The 24,650-nt window shown below is 44.5% G+C and overlaps 1 protein-coding gene across 1 annotated transcript in view; it reads left to right on the top strand.

The window, feature by feature from the left end:
• The window catches only part of LOC107192206 (glutamate receptor ionotropic, kainate 2-like), a 101,345-nt gene that overhangs the window by 45,101 nt on the left and 31,594 nt on the right, over positions 1 to 24,650 (top strand). Inside the window, exons 4-7 of the mRNA XM_015581416.1 lie at positions 7,564 to 7,739; positions 8,426 to 8,479; positions 8,574 to 8,738; positions 20,942 to 21,094. Coding sequence (XP_015436902.1) covers positions 7,564 to 7,739; positions 8,426 to 8,479; positions 8,574 to 8,738; positions 20,942 to 21,094 — 548 coding nt within the window. The remainder of the gene's footprint in view (positions 1 to 7,563; positions 7,740 to 8,425; positions 8,480 to 8,573; positions 8,739 to 20,941; positions 21,095 to 24,650) is intronic.

The raw sequence follows: 24,650 nt of genomic DNA, 5'->3' as shown, positions 1-24,650 counted from the left end.
CTGGGGAATTATGTAAGGTGCACGTGAGCGATATCAGAGAGCCGTGAATGATTTAGGCTCGCCAAGCTTTGTCTGGGGGAAATCTAATTAGCGTTTCGAAGACGTCGTGATTTTTAAACGATAATTATGCAGATAAATCATTATATCGAACGACTGTGCAGAAAGTACATTAAAAAAGAGAAAGTTGACCTGTTCGAGGCGTGTCTGACGAATGACTGGTCTAATCTACTAGCATCATAAGCTATTTCTCCTAAAGCGGAGTTCTGGACAGTGTTTTTGACACAGAATTAATTCTTGTTTGGATTGAATAATACTTATACAATACTACCATTACACCAAGGTTGGTTGAGTTGTCCTAAATCTGGCTCAAAGAAGAACTTAGGATTTCTGGTGATAGAAGGACCGACCAGCACCCGCTCGTAAATCCACAGCTACACGGAATGGAGTATCGGACGTCCAACCAGGATGCTCGAGTCTTGTTTAAAAACTGTTCGAAACGTCACGTACACCGTCGATTTTGACGGAACGTCCCCGATCGACTGATCGAGCGGTTTCAACCCCGGTATTACAGCAGGTGCAGGAGAAATCATTCGCCGTAAGCTCGGCGTTGTACGTGGGCTCGTCGGGAATATTCTTGTGACAGATTGTTGGAGCACGTGCGTCGTTGCTGCATTTCGTGCGCAATGAACGTGACTCTTCCTCCCCGTGCCTCCCGTCCCCCCTCTCGGACGAGATCGGGGACTCCGTTGTCACCGTGAGGGAAATGGCATATTCGTCGTCAGACGGCGCGAGCGTTGCCAATTCTGAATTATAAATGCCTCGGGAGTGTGACTGGTAAACTCGAGAACTTCCGAGGGGAACAGAATTATCTGTTGGTTGCGATGGAGAAAATTCCACGCCCGAACGAACCATATTATAAACCAACCGTCAAGATTCAACGAAACATCAGAATCCTATCAAGAAAGTTCCTGTGGAGGATCCTGGAACCAGTCTGATAAATTGTAATTAACCACTTCGTTGAATTCTACTTAACAATCGCTAGGAGTTCGTCCAGTCAAGGGATCAACGGTCAGGATTCGATCGAGCTCGCCACGGTTCCCGAAGAATTTCATCTCCGGTCCAAAGGACTCGATAGGATTTGCCCAGAGAACTTAACCGGCACACCAATGAAAACATCCCTCGAGCTTAACCGCCTTTACCAACGAGCTTATCTATTTGCGGAGGTGCACGAAAGTTACACGTACAAGCCGATTAGAGCACCCCTAACCCAGAGACTTCTCAGACCTCCCTTCCTGCCCACCTGGCACGACGAACTGATTTCCTCCAGAGATTTACCGGGGCTCCGGAATTTCCGTGTTTCCTCCACTTTCAATTCCAGCCGGCGGTCTAACTCACGGTTAGGCAACGCGTATCCTACCCTTCGGTCCCCCATCCCCCTGTTAAAGGGAACACGTTTCGAGCCGTGTTCAAAGCCACCGATCGACCTAGGCTTGGGCTCGCGTAACTACCCGCGATCCCACGGAACGACGAAAAGAGCGCGACGATTTTCTGACGAATCACGGCGAAGTTTAATCCGTTTTCAGCAAAGTCAGTTCCCGACTCAAGTAACGCGTGTGTGCAAGCTTAAACTTACCCCTTAGAAAGCGATCCGTGGAAGTGAAACCGTGACTGTTAAACTTCTAGGCGTACCTCACGATCCATCCCGTGGCTTTTCGTATTTCAATTTACTGGATCTATAGACTTGGTCTCTCGTAGTTTCGGATTTTCCCAGATGAGATCGTATCGATACTGAAATCTCTATCGAATCTTTGGAAGAAATGGATGGCGATGGTGGATCGTGAAGCTAAAGAGCTTTCGCAACAGTTTTATTTAAAACGTTACCAGCAGCAAACTCCGCTGGTCTCCAATCACCGGCAGGAATTTTCAACGATCCTAATAACGCTTCTAACACGGCCGAACCCTTCGTTATTTCGTGCTGCCAGCGTTATCCCTCGTTACTCGAGATCCAGCGTCTTCCATCGTGGCCCGCTGGCTAGGGCCAGAACCGTGTCTTCGCCTCGTCGAAAATTTCCGTTCCTCGCCTCGGTACTACCACGAATCACCCTCCCCCTGGTGCTCGACGCGTGTTAATTTCACGCTTCTGATCGTTTGCGCCTTATTAAGGGAACGGCAACTGCTCGCGCGAAAAGTTTCCCCAGCTTGGACGACACTGAATAAACTTGGTCCCGCGATTTACCAGAGAACTTAACGACTCCAGGGCTGTTTCACTTCACGGTGTAGATTCTTTGCGTTAAGGTACGTCCTCTGGGAGCAAGTCTTTGCGTTAACGGCCTAATTTTAACCTCGGTAAAGGCAGCCACGAGCAGAGAGTGAAATTGATGACCCGGATGGTCGTCGATTTCTCGTTCAATGAACCTGAAGCACGCCTCCATTCACGTGTTGCAAATGAGATACCGTACTATTCGTGAGGTCTTCATTTTTTTGAAGCGATGGAATAACAATTGGTCCTACTTAAAGTGGGAATGATCATTTCTATATAGTGTAGAAGGTTTGATATGGCTCCAGTCCGAAGTCATTCGGACTCAGAAAGAGAAATGCAAAAAGCCAGTCCCCATCGACGACCTCTGCATAGAAGAAGACCAAAGGAATAAGGTCCCGGGTCCATCTCATTCCTTCTCGAAATTCTGGCAACCGGATCTCCCGTTCCCTTACGCCTTGAGAATCGCCAATGAACCTGCAACGCGCTCCATCACAGGCCATTGTAGAACTTCCACGAGTCGTTCCCTCGTACCCTTAGACGATCCTTTCTTCCGGACCTTCTTATTCCCAGACCTTCGGCTCCCATTCCTCACGAAACATTTCGGACAATGGGGACACACGGTGAGAGGGCTACATCTTCGAAGGCGCAAGACTGCATTTTAAACTTTAACGGAGAGAATATCACTTATCCTTTACCTCGTTCGTCGCAGCTACATCCAGCCTTTGTTACGACACTGTTTAGCGAACCGAGAGGATACTGATTTTTTGCAAAATTACCATCGTTACAACAAGTGGTAAAGCACCTTCAGAGGTCACAGCTGCTTAGAGCGTAGGCTCAACTCGTCCCAGATCCTTAAGGGAACTTCAGACCGTCAAACATTCGATTTGTACAGATATACAGACGCATTCGTGAGGGGCGGCTTGTTCCTGACAGAGAAAAACGAAAAAATGTCTTATAAGCCACGCGAAATCTTCCCGTCAGAAGCAGACTCGCGCATCTTCCCGCATACGACGGTATTGGCAGGCGGTAAAAATTCCTCGAACATCGTCGAGAGAGTGGCAAGTAACGGTTCCCGCGTCTCTACACACCGTCCCCGATGGATGTGGCGAGATTTGCGAGCGGCCACCTCAGGAATATGTATCTGGTCTGCCACGTATGCGTTGCACGGCAGCTAAATCACTGAGATGGAGAGCTGACGCTGTCTCTCTTCTTTACGATTCGCTCGTGGGAGCTAAAAGATGGGAACTGAAGCGCGACTGGGGACCAGCTGGGAACAAGATGGCCGGATGAGAAGGAGGGGCCGACACGTAAAGTATTCGGAATCTGGAGAAAAATTCATGAGAAGGTAGGGCTGGGCACATGTTGATAAGGAGAGTGTACGGAGAGTCGTTGAAATTAATAATGAGGGGGACTGGAAGTGGAAAATAATTTAGGAGGATTTTTTCAGGATACAATATTATGTATTAGTAATCATTTGATGGAATATGTGTAATCTAGGGTAGATTAGTCATCGATTAGCCAGGTCGAACGACTCCCGCTGGGATGTATTGGATAATTGGTGACCCTGTGGAATAACATTATGTGTAACACGATCCAATGGAAAACCGTAATGCAAGTAGTAATCCAAATGGCAATGGACTTCTATATTCCAGAATCCAGAATATTCAGAACTGTTTCATCTGCCTTTGCCAACATGAAATCATGGGACGCATTTCCTACAACCATATCGGGATCCATATAGTAGTAGTTCTAAAGTAGTAGAAAAACCCTCTGGTATACAAAAAGTGGGGCTATTGTATTTTTAATTGTACTTAATTGTACTGAACAATCAAAAAAAGTATCCAAACTTCTTGACGAACCTTGGATGATTAAAATAACATTCCATAATGCCCCTAACACGACAGAATCACAGACCTAAATGTGAAGAAAAGCTTGCATTTAAAAAGGGGTAAAATCCAGGCAAGATGGGAAGAAGATTAACATTCAAAGAGGGAAAATCCAGGCAAGATGAGTAAAGAAGAAGGGCGCAAAATCCAGGCAAGATGAGAAAAAGATTGCATTTAAAAAGGCGAAATCCCGGCAAGACGGGAAGAAGATTACATTTAAAAAAGGGTGAAATCCAAGCAAGCCATGAAGTAAATAAATCCAGGGAGGAGGAAGGGGAAAATGAAGCAGATTTTGCGGATTTACAGTTGAAAGAAAAATCCTCCCCGTTGATTCCGCATTGTCGCGAAAACCATCGAGATTCAGAATACCCCGTGCACGCGATCTCCCACGTCACGTCATAATGAAAGATCGCTTTAAGCCCCCCCGTTGCTCCGGCGTAAAAGCAAGCTAGGGGAAACAGTCGTCCGACGTTATCGTAAAGGCTAACGGAATGCCCCGTGAAGCGAAGCTGTAAATGTCAGTCTGTCGCTTTATCGCAGTGTTTAAGGGTGGCTCGTCACGGCGACGTTAAATTTACTACGTCCATCTGATTCCAATCGCGACACCGTGTAAAGAATGTTCGCCTGGGCCTTAATCAGTGGGTTTTAAAGGGGGGACGCGCGTCAACGTCGTGACGCTCGTCACGATGAAATGGACAGCGCCACGGGCATCAATCTCTCTCCGTTATCTAATAACCATGATACGGCGTAATACGAAAGGGTTGAACGGCACCGTGTCACCGCCAATTTATCATCGTTATCGATCCGCTTGTTTCGATAAAATATGTACGTCGAAAGACGCGAGCAATTCAATTTCCTTGGATACCACCCTGATGGAAAGGGGGAGTTGGAAAAAAAGGGGAACGACTTCCTTCCTTCCGCCACGACGCCGCAATATTTCATCCCCCTAGGCGGTTATCGACATTCCAGGCACAATCGTAAGTGGTTGTCATTAGGGTACGCAAATGCCGATATAATAATTTGTTTCGGCCGAGGGGGATACTTCCGGTATCGACGCTGGACCGCCACTTGATTCCCACGGAGAAGTCAGACATCCTGAGGAACCCTCGCCATTCGCCAGATTTTTTTGTATTCGCGAAGGTAATTCGAATAATTATCTCGCCTGGACTTTTCACTCGACATCGTGCCAGGATTTATCACTTCCTTCCGACGCTTCACCACCCCCACGAAGAAACAAACCCTTAACGATCCCCTTGCGCAAGGACGAAAAACCCCGATGATGTATGCTCTTGTTATTTTCTTGCCTTTTCTTGGGGTCCCTCGCGCCCCCTTAACGCGAACTTTCGACCGGAAGACAGATGTTCCGTGGACAAGGGCCTGTTGAATTTTGGAACGACACGGAACCGATGTTCATTTAACTTTGATGAACTTGATATTGATCGGGTGTGACAAGAGCTCGACAATCGAATTTTCAAACTTTTCCAGGAGTATCGACATCGGTGGAAATTTTGTTGTTCGAAAGAATTTTAAAGACCTAGGAACATTACAACGAATCCCCTGCGGATTTAACGATTACTTACACCGTGAAGAATGGTTCTCGAACGATTTCCTCGACCATGAATCTTCTTTAACGATCGACAGGCCAGCACCCATACACGGGGAGCGAAACCTGGATGTATACAAATTCACCGAACGACTTCCGTATTGCTTTCAGTAGCGACGTGTTTGTCTCCCTTAATTAACGCCACGGCGAGAGAAAAGCAGACCGTTCGATTGCTTTACGAATTACAGATAATCCGGCGGAGCGTGGTAATCAATTGTTCACCGCAACAATTTGTTTGCACCCCCTTGATGGTATTTCCAGCCCCTTTCGTAATTTGTTGAAATTATTCGCTACATATTATTAATTACCAAACTCATGCGAAAATATTAACGACGCTGAATATCGCATTAATTAATTGGATGCAATTAATTGTTTTGCTCTATGAGAACAATCATTTTCTCTCGGAATTCGTATCGAAATCATACGGATAAATAGTGAGATGGGTCTATCGAAAAAAAAACAGTTTCCCGTCGGCCAAATTTACCGGAAACGATTAAATTGACATGCCTGGGAAGGACCCGGAGAAACATTTCAGAGTCACACAGACGTCGAAGTTCCCCCCCCCCCCCGTGGAAACTTGCAAGGGAACGAACCCGAATCCCGGAAGACCCGCAAGTCGAGATGATACCTTGATTACTTAGGCGGTGGGAAGTATTGATTTCATCGGGCGACGCGATTCACGGGTTTCCGTCCCATTAAACGGCCGGCCTAATAGTATCTAAGAAGATCCACGAAGAAACTATTTCGTCTCTCTGTCACTCTATTTCTCTTTCACGACTCTTCTTGGAATTGTCCTGGAGTAAATCCCGCGAACATCGTCTGATCCAAAAGTCACTTCGAGTTCCTGACTTGTCGATTCTATCGCGGAGAATACGCAAAAGTTACCGAATGGAAAGCAAAGGCTACAGACGAACTTAGAAATACATTGAAAAACTAGCCTGGAACGTTCATAGAGATCCGTGATCCATTTCAATATCCATTTCATTGCTGCAATAGGTACTTTCCCAAATTGCCTGAATCACATTTCCTGCGATATATTTCTATATAATTTCCGCCGTTTATCCGATTGATTTCATCTTTCACAAACGTACTCTAAATAAGATTCTTTGTCGGTTCACGAAGGCTTTTGCAAATAAATTGGACCGGTTTCGAATGATAAAAGAAAATTTCAAAATTTTTCATGGAAATCAATACTCCTTTCTTTAAATCATCACTATTACCACGATTTTCGTTTTTCGGAAAAACCCTTTCGCAAGCCGAGAATTATGAGCCTGAAAAGTGTAAAAAAATCGAAAGTTATGAATTTGGACCGTTCATATGAACATGCCGAACGTTTGGGCGGTTCCAAAAAAAAACGTTCTAGACTAGTACACTTAAACGCCATATTTGTAACAATTTTTAACTTTTCCCCAACTTTTTATAATTCAAAAAGAATTAATTCAATCGGACTAATAGTTTTCCCTCGTTCACAAACCATTGACCACTTTTTAGTGCCAAGAAAATATGACTCTTTAATCGCTCGATTCGTTGAGCAGTAAAAACTTCACATTCTCTCATCGTCATAACTGAGAATTTTTCTAATATCAGCAGCGTTCAAGCTTCTTTGCGCGAATCCAATGGTTTCCCCCGTTGTTTACGACCACGCGGGATGATAACTTGTAATGTTTATCGTACAATCGCTCGTCGATGCGAGATTCGACGCGCGGAAACGGTTGACCAGGCAATCGCTCGCGCGGGACCGCTTTCTGGTTGATTGGTTCCGCTTTAATCGACGGGACGACGACGGGTTAATCGTGTCACGACGACCGTTTCAGGACTGGTGAAGCTACGAGAGCTCGTCAGGTCGCCGAAGTCTCGGGAGATCGAGGTTAACCTCAGGCAGGCCGACCCGGATTCCTACCGGCAGGTTCTATCCGAGATGAAAAGCAAGGAAATACGGAATCTCATCGTGGACACCAAGCCTGAGCACATGCATCATTTTCTCCGAATGGTAACTGGAATATTCGTCTTTCGATCGATTGCCTCCACTCCGTTTCCAATAACGCTGCACGCGTCTAGGAAATGTAAATATACCCGCGATATTCCCAACTCCAGCCCGTGTTTATTCCTAGGCCGGGCACAGATAGCGTATTAACGTTATTTCACTAACGGCTGAATAATACAACACGCAAGATTTTACTTCGTCTTCTGAATGTTTACAATAATTCTTGAAAATGGACGCTTTCGAAGCCTCTAAACGCAGTGAATTATTAATTCTGCAGGTTTCGCGATCATTTCAAATTTAATGGACACAGAATGTTCTTTTTCATTGTTGCTTGATATTCTTAAATGCTTTTCATTGTAATATTAATGCCTTTCACGTGTACAGTGAGTATATAATTTTAATATTTGCTTCGGTAACAAGCCACCAAAAATGATTCTCGCTATATTCTTCCTATCAATTCCATCTGTTTCCTCGATCAAAGATAAACCTTCTCAACGCAAATATTTACTATCCGCCAAAAGTTCCAATGTCCCAGTTCTTTTTATCCCCAGTAAATCAATATTGCGATTTTTCATTTTCGACGATTAAATAGACACGGGAGGCAGGTCGACTGGAGGGTACAATATAACATAAATATTGCGAATGTGATCCCAACGGTCGAATGATAAATTCGAGTACGTACTCACTTTCAGATCCTGCAGCTGCAAATGAACGACTACAAGTACCACTATCTCTTCACGACTTTCGTAAGTACCGTGCGGCGGACGGGCGACAGCCCTGGACGCGTCTGGAACGCTCGAAAACGCGCTAGAGACCCCGTGTGTCGGCTACTTTTTCCAGGATATCGAGACCTTCGACCTCGAGGACTTCAAGTACAATTTCGTCAATATCACTGCCTTCCGTCTGGTCGACGCCGAGGACGTCGGTGTGCGGGGTATACTGAGGGACATGGAGCGGTACCAGCCATCCGGGAATACGATCCTCAACAAATCGAGAGTTATACAGGTAAGATTTCCGTCCGCCCTACCAGGATCCCTTGCATCCTCCCTCCTAACCCCTTGGGCCGATCAAATATCGTCGTATCAAATGTTTGCGCGAGGCGCGCTTGCACGGATCCACGGAAATTCGGTCGGTGAATCGTGACAAGTTTATTTCTGTTCCAAACGATCGATCGCCCCGCTGAAAGGACGCACAGGATATCCGAGGAAATAGCTATGAGGCTCGGGGTAAATAGATTTATTCACGCAGGAGAATCATTCGACTGTACAGAGACGGTATGTTCCCGGTTAGTACAAGGTAGGGATAGAACTCGTGGTAGAATTGGTTGAAGGATAATTTTACATGATAAAATTTTTCAAACAACGCGGCTGGAAATGTAATTCGCTAGCCACAGCGTGCTTACGACGCGTGAACTTTAACATTTTTCCTCGATTTACTTGCAGATTAGAATCTTACTGGGACTGACTCCTGTCCTCGAGGTTGTCCGAAACCGCTCCTGTAATCAGTTTTGCGGCACACATGCTTGTTATGCGCTGAAAATCGTATTGTACGTCAGGGTCACGAGTCGATCCTCATGCTCGTTTGTCTCTACATGCGAACAACCTGGGTGTTCTTGTCTAGTTGCACCTCGAGTTATCGTAGGGTAGGGTAAAGAACAGGAAGTTGTGGATCTCAAGGTCTTAGGAGTCGAGGAAGAAAAGCAACCGCCCAGAAGAGTCTCGAATCCAGGATATCTGGATTCTTAGACTGGCGAAATACACCTTAACTATAGCTACGGTGCACTACCGCTTCTCCTAGTTTCTTAACTCTCCCGGGTCTGAGCTCCTGATACCGCGATCGAAGTTGAGTACAAGTTTATTCGAATAATCTAGATTGCCCATTTAACAGCACGATGTACAGAGTAGGAAAGGTGGTACAACTGGACGTCATTTTAAGTGGAAAAATAAGTCGAAAATGTAGAACAATAGTTTTTCGTATAATATTTCGTTCGTGAATATAATCGAATTTCAGACTGTTTATTACATTTAGTTTCTACTTATTGTTAGCGTAAGTACATAATGAATATTCCAATTCAATGGTTAGGAAAACGGAGTACCATCGTTGGACTTCTTTAGTTTCCTCGTTTGGGCATAGAATATACAGCACATTGTTACCTACAATTGACTAATTCTAACTGGACTAAAATGTTTTATACCCGTACATGAATAAATAAATAAATTATATAAAAACTTTTGTTCCACATTTTCGACTTATATTTGCATCTAGAATGACCTGTCCGGTTATGAACGAAAATATCTTCAATTGTCCACAATTCGAAATTATATTCTCAAGGGTAATCCTTCACTCTGTCGGGTGTTCTGGCAGGTTCGAAATGAAGAGAAACCCCGAATAAACTTTCTGAAGCTCTTTATTATACTGAATTTTAACATCCACCCTCTACTGATTACTCACAACGTCCGTAGAACAGGGGACCGTGGCCGCCTCAAGTTCTCGGAGTTGAAAATGCAAACGGGCGTCAGAATTTATACACAGACACCTTATTATTCCAGGCGACGCGGTTCGTCAAGATAGCCAGGGTCCCCGTAGAAATGCGTATCATCCACGTTCACCACTCCGACCAAAACATCGCCTTTTTCCGACACGTTCCCTCCGCCGTTATTATACATGCAAACAGGACCGCGAACTCCTCGCGAGGTAGACACGGGTGAAAAATGATAATAACCGCGGACGACTCGATTCGAGCGTGAACTCGTCACGGGGGAGTCATATAGAGACGCGTGTAATGCCCCCTCTTGCCTTGGAATTGAATAAACACGGTATACCTTACGTGGTATATTATGTGAAAGTGTACTCTTCTTATGAGATCCTTTACTGTTAAAAGCACTTCATCTGGGAATATCAAAATTCAAATTTATTTTATTATTTTCCTCCGGTAGACAAGCAGCAAATAATTTTTAGAGGCAATGGAAACTTCTCCAGGAGAGAGTCAGTAAAAGTATGATGGGACGTAGGTATGAACATTAATCTGCCTGAACCCGAAATTTACATAAAAAACGATTTAACTCCCCCGGGAGGACCCGATATATTTCCCCCCTGGGCGAAGTATTAGAATAGTACTTGAGAAATAGATTTTTCAGGCTCAACCCGCGTGAGACCGTTCATGTAAAATATACCGCGTGCGGCGAGACGAGACCGAGAGTCGAAAGTGTGTGTGTCCGTCTCGGAAGAAAATGCAGTTCTGTTCGAAAAGATAGGAAAGCTTTAAGGGGTTAACCCACCCAGACTGTTTGGAAATCATAGGTACATTTGTTAATTTCTTCTAGGAATACAATAAAGTAAACTGGAAATAAGTTGCAAAGCCTGTAATAATATTTTTTAGAAATTCATACGCGTGAAGAGTGCATGAATTTTAATCGAGCGGCGATCTCCGGCGTAATTTGCGGTCTTTTTCCAAATCACCGCCCTCTACGACGCGGAATGCACTATTCCGGCCAGGTTGCCAGGAAACAAAAAAAAATATGGAAAGGAACGTTCGTGCAGAAAAATGAGGGAACACTTTCAACCGAGTCGCGGGGATGAAAGAACTCGGAGAAGATTTATGAGTGCGCAGGGATGTCGGAGGGCTGAGAAAGAGTTTCCTAATTATATCCGCTACAGCCTTTAAACCACCGTGCTCGCGTTTAATGCCGCTCGGACGTACCCGAAGGGAATTTACGTACTGTAAACCGGTAAAAATTATACTAAATCAGTTCCAGCCAACCTCCCTTGACTCGATGTTGCTCGATAAATCAGATTGCGTTTCATTTATTCGTGCGATTATTGAAATTCGTAGTCGAGACTAACTGTACCTGAACTGTGGACGTTTAAGCGGATAAATTTGCGGATATTAGCATCGAGTAGAAATTTGAAATGAATGAATGAAAAATATTGTTTATTTAATGGCGGATGTTCTGAGACGGCCGAGATTACAGACGTTAGAAGAGACCGAAGAAACGACTGCTATTATTAGTTTTACCCAATTAGTGAAATGAGCGCAAGCAGTCGAACGTCACGTGATATCGACTCGTATGGTTTCCTTTCGCTTTTCAGCGGGATTATCCTTGCGCGAAGACACCGACCGAATAAGAAATCGCAGATCGAATCGAACGATTAGAAATCTGAATTGCGTTGTCCAACGAGCAACGACGCTGTGTCGTTTAACGCCGATCGTAGAACGTTTTGTGAACAAGAACATTCACTAGGGTGAGGTTATCGATTCATAAGAAGGTGCTTAATTATAGCTTTGTTCTTATCTGAAATAGCAGGGCCATTCAGTGGCTCATTGTCCTGAATGAAGCCATAAGTTTCGAGGAAAGTTTCCCCTCCCTGTAACAGCTATACGAATAGTTTCAGCTTGCAGAACAGTGGAAAACAAGTCGAGATTAAGATCGAGTTCTCGACTCGACGAATTTGACTCTTGGCGAAACTTATTCTATGTCGGTATTTCGCCTTTTGCTTTCGGTAGTAAAACCCTAAAGACATTACTTGTGATATGTTTTAACTCGAAAATTTTACTCTTAAGTGTCCTACTCTTGAAGTCGCATAAAAATGTCTAGTACATATATACCCCTAAATCAACAATCCATGCAATAAAACACACAGGAATCTACTCTTGTGAGCTTTAGATCTATCAGTATTCCTACCAGTTTATATAACATATTTTTATTGATCGTCAAACCACTGATAAATCTACAAAGTTAACGATTCACGATCAATACACCATTTGAGCACAGTCATCTTTCTGAAACGATAGCCGCTATCTTCCATCCCACTAACATCTCGACAACCTTTCATCCCGAACAAATACAAGAAATTTGTCGGATCTATACAGTGCTCGACGAGAGACGTTCTCTCCGATCGAAATCATCGATCGCCCGGCAAACACGTGGCCAATCGTACGAGCTTTCTCGAGTTTATCGAGACAATTCTTATCGGCGAACAACGGTTGCCGAGCGTCTCTCCGTCATCCCGGACGTTCGCCTCGCTTCCGTGGAGAGTTGTCACGGGGAAATTACCTGGGACAGCTTTTCCCTCGGCACTCCCCAAGGGCAACGCGAGTGCGGCGCCTCCACGAAAAATCCAACGTGTCTGCCCGTGGCTTCTCCGTCGTCCCTGTCTTTCCACGATTGTTCCTTTTGCCCGATGTTAAACGGCCAGGTTAGCTCCGGCAAAGGTCCCGCAAAAACCTTGGACACAATCAACGCCGAGGCGACACGACCAAAGGAAACGGAAGTAAAAGGGAAGAAAACAGCAGCGACTGAGATAAGGCAGTGGTCGCACAAGGTGTCCACGGCTGGCGTTCCTTCCGACGTTTTGTCATTTTTAACAGAAAAACGCTTCCTCTTATTTCATTTAGTATTTATTGGTGGATTTTTGTATTAACGGCACGAGTAATTATCCAGTGAGAGTTACTGCGTGTTTTAGTATGCTTTATGCTTTCACCTGTGGAGGAGGAAAAGCCTATTTTTAGGTTCTAAAGGAGTCGCTCATAAAATAAAAATTCAAGACAAATAATATAAAAGTTCTGACATTCCCAGTGACATTCTCTGAACGCTAGTGTGACCGCAGCCTAAGGGTTGGCACGTTCGGTAAAGGGGAACGGGTAAAGCTGGCTTGGCAACGGAAGTAAGCCGGCTTCGGAATAACCGTGCACCTGTTAGACCGATTTCTCTCGCGACGCGCCTGGAAAATATAGACGTAGGGAAAAACTGGCTCCGGCTGGAAAAATAAACGCGCGTCTCTGGGATGTGCCTGGGCCTCCTCTATCCGCTCTCCCCAACGAGAGAGCTTGTTACACCGCGAACGATACTTGCATACTGATTCGTTTCTTGCACGGCTGCAACGCCCCTTTCATCCCCCGTCTCGCGGTATCTACCGTGGTAATCAAGGGGAACGGAAGACTAGGTTCCTGGCCGATTGGAAGTATCGGACGAACGAATTGAATTCTAAGAAGCGCACCGATACGTCTACCCTCCCTGGCGAGACGGATCAAGCTTTTTGCCCGATCAGATGACGGGGGAAACTATCGCGGGCTCGTAGTCGGTAAACCGAGGTCGAACTACGGACAGCGAAGAACTTTGAATTTGTTGTTCGAAACAGGGGTGAGTTGGACAAGTTTCGATGCCGAGGATATCTGGCCGACCGTTGACAAGCAGAAAATTCGAAATGTTTAGTAACTTCGGTGTTTCAAACTGACCTTCGGCTAGATCGAAGTGTCCCGTTGACGGATTCTTTCCTCGGTGTCGCTCCCCATTTCACGATCTTCGAATGTAATGCTTGTTAGGTTCAGTGGATCTAATTATAAATAAAGATAAATGTGGTAGTTCCTAGTCTTGAGAATCTGCAGTAAAGACTAGATGAGATTTGAATAAGAAGTTCCTCGTGATTGTTTCTACATCATCCCAACCACTGGAGAGAAGGTGAAGTGAAACGCATAATTTATTGCCCCCTTTGGGTAAACAATGATTTGACTTCAGGCTCAAAAACCTCCGTAGGTCAAGTCCGCAATTGTCATCCCCCCGTATTCTAGATAACGTTGATCCCCAAAGTACAAAAGGAAAATGATCATCCGTATCACCCGTATCTTCGTCATAACTTCAATTTCCCCTCTTGCACGGGGGGGGGGGGATTTGATTAACTTTCCTGCGGGCTTCTTAATACGCCGTAAATTAAAAAATTTCGATTTATCGCGTATGGTGATAGGAAATGTGGCGACAGACTTCCCGCAGCCGTTTTTTTACCCTCTCTTTCTTTCTATCCCCCTCTCCCTTGGAACTGGTTCTATCCGGCCAATGAATCACCGAACTCGCCACCCCGCCCGCGACGAGGGATAGCCTTTGCCTTTTGTCCCCGTAAATCAGGCTATCTCTCGTACTCTCGAAAGGTTTTATTATTTTACCGTGGGGCAGCTTGCAGTCGTCCTCTAGCCGTGTCCGAGTCACGATGGATTTCAACGGTGTTGGGGGAGTGTGGCGGCATCAGCCCTCAGACGGCAGCGGCGCGGAAGCTGAAAACTCGCGTCGACGCGTCTGAAAGCGGCTTATTAGATTTTAAATTTCACGCGACTGTAAATGCGCGTTGCGAGGGCGAGTGTTGCCGGGACTTCCGTCGCAAAGTGGCGTAATATCGCGCTGCGACGGCTGTAAATATTGGAAGCTGGATTACTCTGGGATATTCGTTGGGACAGGGTTGCTCTTTCTCTCTCTTCCCTAAAACACTCCACACAGTCTATGAACTCGAAATTTCCTATTTGTTTCGCGAGCTCAAGCGCCAGGATATTTTCCCTTTTTGCGTAACTGACAGTGTTTCGCATTTTTCCAGTGTATGATGGAAACTCAACCGCGGTTCGGAGATCCGTGCGATTTCGAAAACGAGTATTCTCAAATTTATCGATGTCCTTGGAAATGATAATTGCATAGTTGAAAACATAAACTCGAATCTTAAGTTTTTATATCGACGATCATTCGTTTCAAGGAGGTAATAGAAACTTGTATGATTGCTTTTTATAATAAGACCAGTTGATTGGACGAATGCTTCCAATAATACAAGAACTCCGTCTACTCGTGGAGGCGTTTACATCAGGGCGCAGTATCATCGCGTACGCGCGAGATCTCGAGTGTGAACCATGGGCAGAGACACGCCGGAACGGTTCTCCCTTCGCTTTAAATGCTAATGAAGAAACCGAACCACGCTCGGGAAAACAAGGCTCCTGTCAGGTGGAAGCGGAATTCGCGAGTCAGTCGGCGCTGAACGAAAAATGACAGGTCGCCCCCGAATTAATTCCCGTCGACAATTATTCTCCTGGCGGGATGGATCAGGGATTAAGACGATCGTCGTCGTTGAGAGAGTAATGTAGGAAAGTCGCCTCGTAATTTCGATGCACGCTCAGGATCTTGCGAAATTCGTGGTGCCGTGACAAATGCTCGCTAACTAACCGACAATCCGTCTAATCTACCCCGGCTGAACCGTACATTAGACAGCGCTGTCGCGTCGAACTCCGCGCGCCACAGAATTACGGAATTCTCCCGGAGACTCGTGAGGTTTTTAATTTGACTTAATTAACCACGGTAGTCTATGTGGACCAACCCGCCATCTAATTACCCCCTGGGGAACAGCAATTTCTCGAGACCTGAACGAATTCCAAAGTTTCTGGCTTGAAATTATAGATTTTTCGAACACCAGCTCCACGGAATTTCTCGACAGACCACCTTAGATCTTGCGTTTCGTTTGACTTGCATGATTACCATCGCGCAATCTTCGAATGTAAGAACTTACCAATTAAGAAATTCAATGATTCTTATGCGTTTCTATCTTGAGAGTCTACAAAGACACAAAGGTCTCTGTTGTTCTTCGTTCAGTAAAACAGCGTCCCCCCTAATTAAATTATCCAAGTTGTAGACAGTTTCCTCCACCTCAGGGCACGTCGGTGGATTTCACTTCTGTGTATACACCGTCGAGAAAAAAACTTACCCCGAGAGTCACGTAAAAAAATGTCAACTTCCCCTCACCTTCTATTCTCTCCCGTCGCTGGACAACCATCCCCCGTGTAATTACGTTATCCGGCGTCGTCGACCGCATTCTTTATTTCAAACCGAAAATTGAAAACGCAAGTTACGGTCGTGACCGCTGCAGGCGAAACCGGAGACTGTATCCGGCGCGTTGTAACAAAGCGCGCGCGGATCGCGAGCAGGTCGTGTCGCAACTTTGTTGCGTTGCATGGTGTGGACTTCGAGCTAATTAAAAGCACGCTCCAATTAGCTCGGAGATAACAGGCGTGTGCTCACGATGCAACAGCTACGGGCAACTTTCGCCCAAGCCACGAGATTTCTGATAGGGCCAGAGCCCCCATCGTTGTCCTCTCGTGTCCACGCACGGCGTTTTCCAATCTCGCCGCGCTCGACTATAAACGATCCGATTAACTAAATTGCGGGTAATCCGCCGGCTGAATTTTTCGGCGGATGGTTTCCCCGTTGGCCCACGATTACGAATCCCTGTCGATGAAAATGAACAATTTTGTATCGTGGAAATTGTTGGAAAATCGGGGACGCGATCGACTCGTTGCTGTTACCGTTCACCGACAGACCGATAACAGTGGACTGTCGTTTCGATTCGAGACTTTAATTTCGAGACTAGAATTTTCATTTCACGAACTTCAAACCTTTACGGAGGTACGAAAGTAAAAGGGAGTTTGAAACGAAATTTTCACGGTTTCAAATTGTATTTTCGTAGGATTGTTTATTGGAACTGTGTGTCCCAATGTTTCGCGAAAGAGGGATTCGAAGTAATGGGGCTTCCGTGTAAGAAAAATGTGTTTCAATTTTCACGGGCTAAGATCTTTTCTCGACGGACTAATTTCCCCTCATTTTCCTTCTTGGCGTGTTCCAGTCTTAACTGACTTTAGATGGAAAGTGCCTACTCTCTCACAAATAGCCCTTTCGAGCATGGCAGACACGTGTATGCTCTCTCTTCTTAAGTTCCTCTAAACGTAATGGTCCCTCTAAGACCGTGATGTAACGTAAAACCGAGCGGGGCGAACACTTCCGCACGAAACTGCCATATAATTCCTCCCCTGGTATTCATATCGTCAACCAGACAGAAGGAAATCACTCACGATTCTGTCGTTCGTTTTTTCGCCCCCTCGGTTGATCGATTAACTTTCAGGGATAAAAATCGTTCTTAACACTGGAACTACTATAACAGTCAAAACGACTGGTTTGTAAACCTTTAAAAAAATTATTGAAATATCATAACAGTGTGTCTTCTGAAATTCTTCGTAACTTTTAGTACAATATACAGTTATTGACTATTAATGCCCTTAATTAATTATTACTTCTCTAACTGTTGAACATGCCAAAAAATCGTTCATATAAAAGTTGTTTGATTTCACAAAATAAACTTAACAGAATATTTGAATTTTTTTTACTAAAAAACTTACGTTGTTATTAAAATCTTTGTTAATGCCATTTAGAAAAAAATTCAAATATTCTGTTCAGCTTACTCCATGAAATCAAACAACTTTCATACCTTCTTTTTGCATTTTCAATAGTCACAGAAATAATAGCGTGTACACACTTAAACCGGACATACTGTATAACTGAAGAAGTTCGTTAATTTATCGGTTCACATATATTCAACAAGCTGTCCCTTCCACCAACATTGTAGAAATAGAAACAGGTTCATCTTCGGTAATTCTACTGTTAAGAACCTTCTTCGTCATTCAATCGAGCCACGACTGTGGCCAGTCATTTTCTCTCGGTTAGTCGAGGCTCGTCAAGCCAAAGGGGGACGGGTGAAATCGTGGAAATACCCCGTCGCGTTATTTCCAGTCGTGGAGATCCGTGCAATATAACGCGTTCACGGTCGGAGCACACGGAAATGCTGTTAGCGTTGATTATTTTCGACGATAACAACTTTTCGACGGGCGTGCTTTTGTGCGATTACCATTGAAGTCCCCTGGCAGATTCGCCGGAGCAGGCGGTCAGACGACGTCGAAATAATTCAGGGGGGATCGACGTGTGCGAACCGTTCCGCGTCATTCGGCTCGGTTCCGACCGGAACAAAGGCCAGCGGATCGAGGGGACTCACTCATTTGTCCCATCGGGCCGTTTTATTAACGACCGAGCCGGGCTAATAAAGATCGTGTTCGAGTGGAGAACGAATCTGCGTTGAAGATAATATATTTAGAGTTATAGTTCCATTATGCGTTGGACCGATGAAAAAATTGAGAAGAAGCTAAGAAATCAGACAGTACCTGGAATTATGTTCTGACTAGTAAATTGTTAATTGAGTAACATCTTGAACCTCAGCAGTCACACAAAAAATTATGTAATTTACGAAATACTATAATATTAGTGCTAGTTACATCTCACTAGTGTTTGTTATAAGCCAAAATGCATCAGGTCATTTTCATACGTTTCAACACTTTGACCGCCACAGTGAAAAATACCGTACGTAGTCAGACATGCCGTTAAATGTCGAATTAACTCTTCTTCTCCAGTTAACGCGTTACTTTACATTATAAACAACAGCAAGATCCTTCCCAATTATCGTAAGTACCGTCAATAATCAATTACAACAAAAATTGCCGCGCGTTAGGAAGAATCTGCATACTTACGTGACTTTCTGAACGTTTTAAAGTGTCCAATCGAATTTTCCCGCAAAATTCACCAGTTCGCTCTACCGCCCCGCCGATAGCGTCACGTCGACGATCCCGGGTCCCGTAATTCGCCCGACGACGGTAATTACCGTGAAGTTCCCCAAGCAAGGAGGGACGATAATGAGCCACCGCTCCGCCAGAAAACTTCCGCAGCTCGGTCGAACGACTCCCGAAGACGATTAAGAAATTCGACGCAGACGACCGTGATCTCTGGCTTTCGACGGAAATCCACTCGACGTCCCTCCTGGGTTCGGCGAACCAGGAATCTTTGCTTCGATATTCTCGGTTGTGTGTTTGCCCGCGACAAACATGTACGTCGGGAGACGTCTGCATGCGAAATCACGGAGGAAGAAGAAGCGCGTACGAGATAGGGAGACTGGCGTCGCGTTTGGGAAAATTCCTTCGTGAGGAATAGAGTGGCTCGTAGAGGGAATGAATTTCCACACGAAAAGGATCCCTTTGATGTTCGTATTGTTTATCCACAGTATGATTCGTCAAGACAATCACTTCGTCGACTGATCGCGAACACTGGAATTCATTACGAATAATTTATAGGCTTTTGTGTACCTATGTGAATCGCGTTGCCAAATGTGTTGCTTCGTTAACGCCGGTGATATCGTCGTCAATTACGAAAAATGTGGACGAAACTCGGGGGAAAAATGGGATACATGCGTACGAGGATATATCGCTGACTGATTAAATGCGATACCATGGACGAAGCCAGTGTTTCCATTCCGCGAGCGGAAATATTGCCGCAAATTGCGCGATCTCGTACTTGGTCGATGCGCAGCGGTAACGCTGATACTGGTTGCTACCAACGCGCCGCGTTTACGCGGATACGAATATTGTTTCAGCGAATACGGGAATACTTTTTGTTCGTTATCTGGTATTACATCCGGGTACTTAACAAAACGTTCCCCGCTTTTAACGTGCGACGCGCGTGGTTCCACTTCAAATGTGATGAACGTGAAATAAAATATTTCTCGTGTGCAATTTAATATCGGATTGTTTTAGTAAATTTTCGGTACGAATTTTTTCCTCTGGATACACCGTGGAAAAAATTTCGATCGTTTCGACATACAATTGAGAAAAAACAATTAAGAAATTTACCACATAATTCTCGATAGATTCTATAATTATATTAATACGGACTTTCAACATTTGCAGAGAAATTAGCGAATGAACTCTAAAGGACTAAGAATACTGATTCAGTTTCTGAAACAAACAATCACGACAGAGGTTCCTAATGGAGATGAGAATTATCGCTAGTTCGGTAGTTAATTTAAGAAAATTTAGATATATGAGACTATGAAATTTCGTCGATCCAACGGCGGATAGTGTATCCAATTTCGCAAAGAAGGACGAAAGGTGTATAGAATGCATTTTCATGCATGCAGCGACAGAGTGTCATGCTTTCACGCCCGTTTCCAGGGAAAGCTGAAAGCTGACGGAGCCTAGATTATTTTCATAACGTCGCAAAACGTCTACGCTGACGCTTATAAAGCTCTCACACGACGCGGAAAATAACATGTAACCGAAATTAATTTTCTCCCCGACTGGATGGAAACCGCTCCCTCTTCCCTGGATATTCAATCGTCCTCTCGATGACAATCCCCCCCGGTTTCGCGGCTTTCCAACCTGGGACGCGCGTACATTACACTGATTAAGAACAGAGTGGTCTGAAATTCACTAAAATATTTCCCCCTTTCTGTGTCACTCGGATAAATCTCGACGATACTTTCATCTGATGTTACAATCGAATTCTCGTTTAAACTATATTATAGGCTCTAATATCTACCTATAGTTTTTGTTCGATAATTCTACAAAATTCGCCATTCATACGAAGTGATTTCAACTTGACGCATAATTTACACCCCTTTCCTCGACGATCGTCGAGAAAAAAGTGGCGACCCGCGAAAATATGTAATATCCCGTCGCGACGCTCCGGAATGACCGACTCTGAGGAGAGAAAGAGCGACTCTTTCTTGAAATTCTTGTTTTCTTCTCTGTTCAGGCGGAACCAGCGTTGATCTACGACAGCGTGCAAGTGTTCGCTGTTGGATTAAGGACCCTGGAACAGTCGCATGCGTTAAGGCCCGCGAACATCTCCTGCGAGCTCGAGCACCCTTGGGACGGCGGGCTGTCTCTCATCAACTACATAAACTCGGTAAGTTTTCCCGAGTTTTGTGCACACCAGTGCCGTTTCGCAGAATCTTGCCGCCCGAAATTCTACGGAAGTCGCATGATTCGTGGTTTCTTCAGTTGCGTGAAGTCCAGTTTCCTCTACGAGCGCGTAGATGTTTTGAATTTTAATATATGATAATGTAAGAATTTTCGGCGGGTTTCTTAAGAAGTATAGAATAGAAATAATCATTTTTTTAAAGCAATAACTATAGATTGAAGAATTACGAAATTGTTGCAGATAGAAATACGAAGGACATTTGTGGTGGTGGAGAACATTTTTAGACGTTTCGGAATATATTCGAGGGTATTATTGTAGATCTAAAAATGTTAATTAATTTTTTTCAAACTGCAAGAACATACATATATATATATATATATATAGATTTAGGTACAATGTAATATTTTACTGGTTCTGAAATAATCGTTTCCGATTGCAATCATGTGGAAGTTCTCGGACAATTTCGCGACCACGTTGTTATTTCAAATAAGATTCTGTTCTCGGATACTTGCAAGATTAATGTCGCGAGGTACGAAAGTTATTCCGTAATATATTCAGAAATACTCGAATAGAAACTCACAGACGACTCCTCCAAACGGAATTTAATATTTCTCGATGCGGAATCGTCTTTGAATGTACTGGGTACAGTGTTTTACGAGCGCGAATAATGGAAGAGAGTGGAAGCTCGCGGAGGACAGATCTTCTTCGTGTTTACAATAATCCAGTTTCTTACGGCCTCGCTGTGAATCGCAGAATGCAAACGACTATCGCCGAGTATCAGTAATTCCAAATCACTTCACACCCTCGTTTCGAATTCTTTCGCCAGACAGATTGAACGAATAACAATTTTCTAAGCACACAATACCATAAATTAATCCAAACCATTAAAACTAATTCCCCAACACCAGAAATTCAACAAATATTTTGCTTCCCAATAGATTCTACTTCGTTTGTTCAAAGGTTTCACCAAACGCAATGTCATAAATAATTTGAAACATTAAATCTGACTCTCCAACAGCAGAAATTCAAACCGATATTTTGCATCCCTAATAGATTAGTTTGCTCAAAGGTTCCACCAAAAAATCTGACGCAATTAATGAAAATTTAAAATATCCTCGAACATTTTAATAATATACCTCCGGAGGCGAGTCGCTGAAAATTACGTCCAAAAAGCCTTTGAACGAGCATTTAAATGCACATCGATCGGAATTAACGCGACACGATCCATGCCAGTTTTCAGAAAGATACGATAGTCGCTCGATTTCGATAATGGACAATCTCGTTAATATCAAAAGCAACTGAATCAAACAGCTATAATTGCGAGGCGGCGCCTAATTGCAGGGGTTTCGTCGTTAACAGAATAATCGGTTTACGCAATAACACGGCTAATAAACGGATAACTGATTTTATTTTCCCCCCCGTTGTACACCGCGGCCGCGAATTGTTCGCGGATCGACGCGTCCGCCAAGCCACCCCTTCCACGTGCATTTCGCTAATGTCAACGAATTTCGATCCTGGCCTCCATTTCCAGCCTCTGAAATTTGGACATATCGAAGCGTATAATGCAGCAATATTCGACGGGGTTTTGTGCCACGGGCGTCGACAGCGCTGAAAGCCAGTTTCTATAAATTGCCATCAACATTTTACAAACACGCCATACCCGCCCGGACCACAGGGACTCGGATAAATTGTTTAATAGAATAATGCACGGCTTCGAAAGCTGCCATCACCACCGACCACAAATTTTTTCGTCGATCTTGCGCATTCCCTCTTGTTCCGTTCGAGTGTGACACTGGTTTCCCGCGATAACGTAACTGTTACCGTGGAAATGTAAATACGTACTCTGTTATTTAGTGTTGTATTATAGTCTGTCTGATAGAATTGATACTTAGTGCTTCTATAATTGACACACAGATCAAAGGGAAAATACATAGTTCCCAGTGAGAAATTAAAGGGGTAATTTTTCTTTGGAGACAAGAGCTTATTTATAGATTGTGCACATTTACTACTGGTGTAGAATACACGGGCGAAATATTACTTCTTATGTCAAAGGTGAAAAGATTAGTGCTCGACACAAAAGTGCTAAAATTAGCCTATTAAGGACTCGCTTTGCTGTCCAATTATTTCTCTAACACTTCTACTACTGTTGAACTTCGTTTATTGATTCTATATAAGTTCCAATGAACTTCCTATACAATTCGAATAAAGTTCACTGGGTCGTTTACAAGCACTGCCCAGGAGGAATAAACAGAACAATAAGGCACAATCAAAGACGATTGAACGTTTCGCCTCCGACTTCGCGATTACCTGTCCGTTATTTAATTAGACCGTGGTTTGCGCTCCATGTCGCGAATTAATTCCGAATTCGAAACTTCTTGCAATTACACCTAAGGCAACGCTCGATAATTCCCCAGGCAAACCGACCCAAGTTCGTTCGTGAAATGGACACGGTCTCAGATCGGTGTCCGAAGATCTCCGCAAGCGTGTACCCCCTCGAGAGAGAACACACTTATGGGTATGCCATTAATTTAATAGCTGGTCGGCTAAATTCCAATATCGGCGGTTCCCTAATAGTCTCCAGAAATTCGCACGGTCCTCCAGCCCCGTCGGATTCCGGGATGACAAAGTGCATACTTCTGGCGCGTCGTTGAATACCGAAATTCGATTTACGCGTTACACGCCACTCCGACGTTCAAAGTAACTAGTAAACAGTCCGAAGTATTTTGAGCATAGAACTCTATATTATACATTGCATAGCATCACTATAAAACCACCCGAAAATTTTCAAACCTTATTGTATTATAATTAAATTAAAATCGAACCAAGTATTCCATGTCCGAAATCATATTTGGAAATAATGTTTCTCCAGAAAAGGATAGATTATATCCTATATCAAGAGTCCACTATCGATTCCTTCAACCAAAACGAGTACTCCGAGAAGCTGGTGGACTATTACAGTACGATCTACTAATTTTCTACGACACCGTTCAAAGTCGGCATCAGAGGGTCGCGTTTACAAGGGATCATACGACTCGGCGTTACGAGCCGCGGTTCCGCGCATCGCGGTGGATTTGTAACAATTTCAAACGTCGTTGGTGTTTACGGTTTAACACCGGTAACGAGCCGTCGTGTTCATAAACGCGTCCTTTTTCCCCCTCTCTTCGAAATCGTGCCGCGATAACGTTCCTCCACCGGCCGTAAAACTACTTGGCCGTGGTCCAGACGCGTTTATCGCCGGATTAGCTATTCCGCGTTGCTTTGTCCGTACGCTTTTTCCGAGCATCTTTCCGCCCCCTCTCCGAATTCTGGCACGCGCCCCGCCACCCTGTTTATCCACCGTTGGCACCGACCAGGAGGAGGGACACGGCTTCTTTCCACAATTTCGGGACGCGGGAAATGGGTCGTTAGGGTTTTACGGGACACCTTTGTCCGTACGCTTTTTCCGAGCATCTTTCCGCCCCCTCTCCGAATTCTGGCACGCGCCCCGCCTCCCCTGTTTATCCACCGTTGGCACCGACCAGGAGGAGGGACACGGCTTCTT

The sequence above is a fragment of the Dufourea novaeangliae genome, unplaced genomic scaffold, assembly GCF_001272555.1.
Source record: "Dufourea novaeangliae isolate 0120121106 unplaced genomic scaffold, ASM127255v1 scaffold299, whole genome shotgun sequence".
Classification (NCBI taxonomy): Eukaryota; Metazoa; Arthropoda; class Insecta; order Hymenoptera; family Halictidae; genus Dufourea; species Dufourea novaeangliae.
The sequence above is the reverse complement of the archived record's forward strand: the minus strand, read 5'-3'. Positions and strand labels throughout refer to the sequence as shown.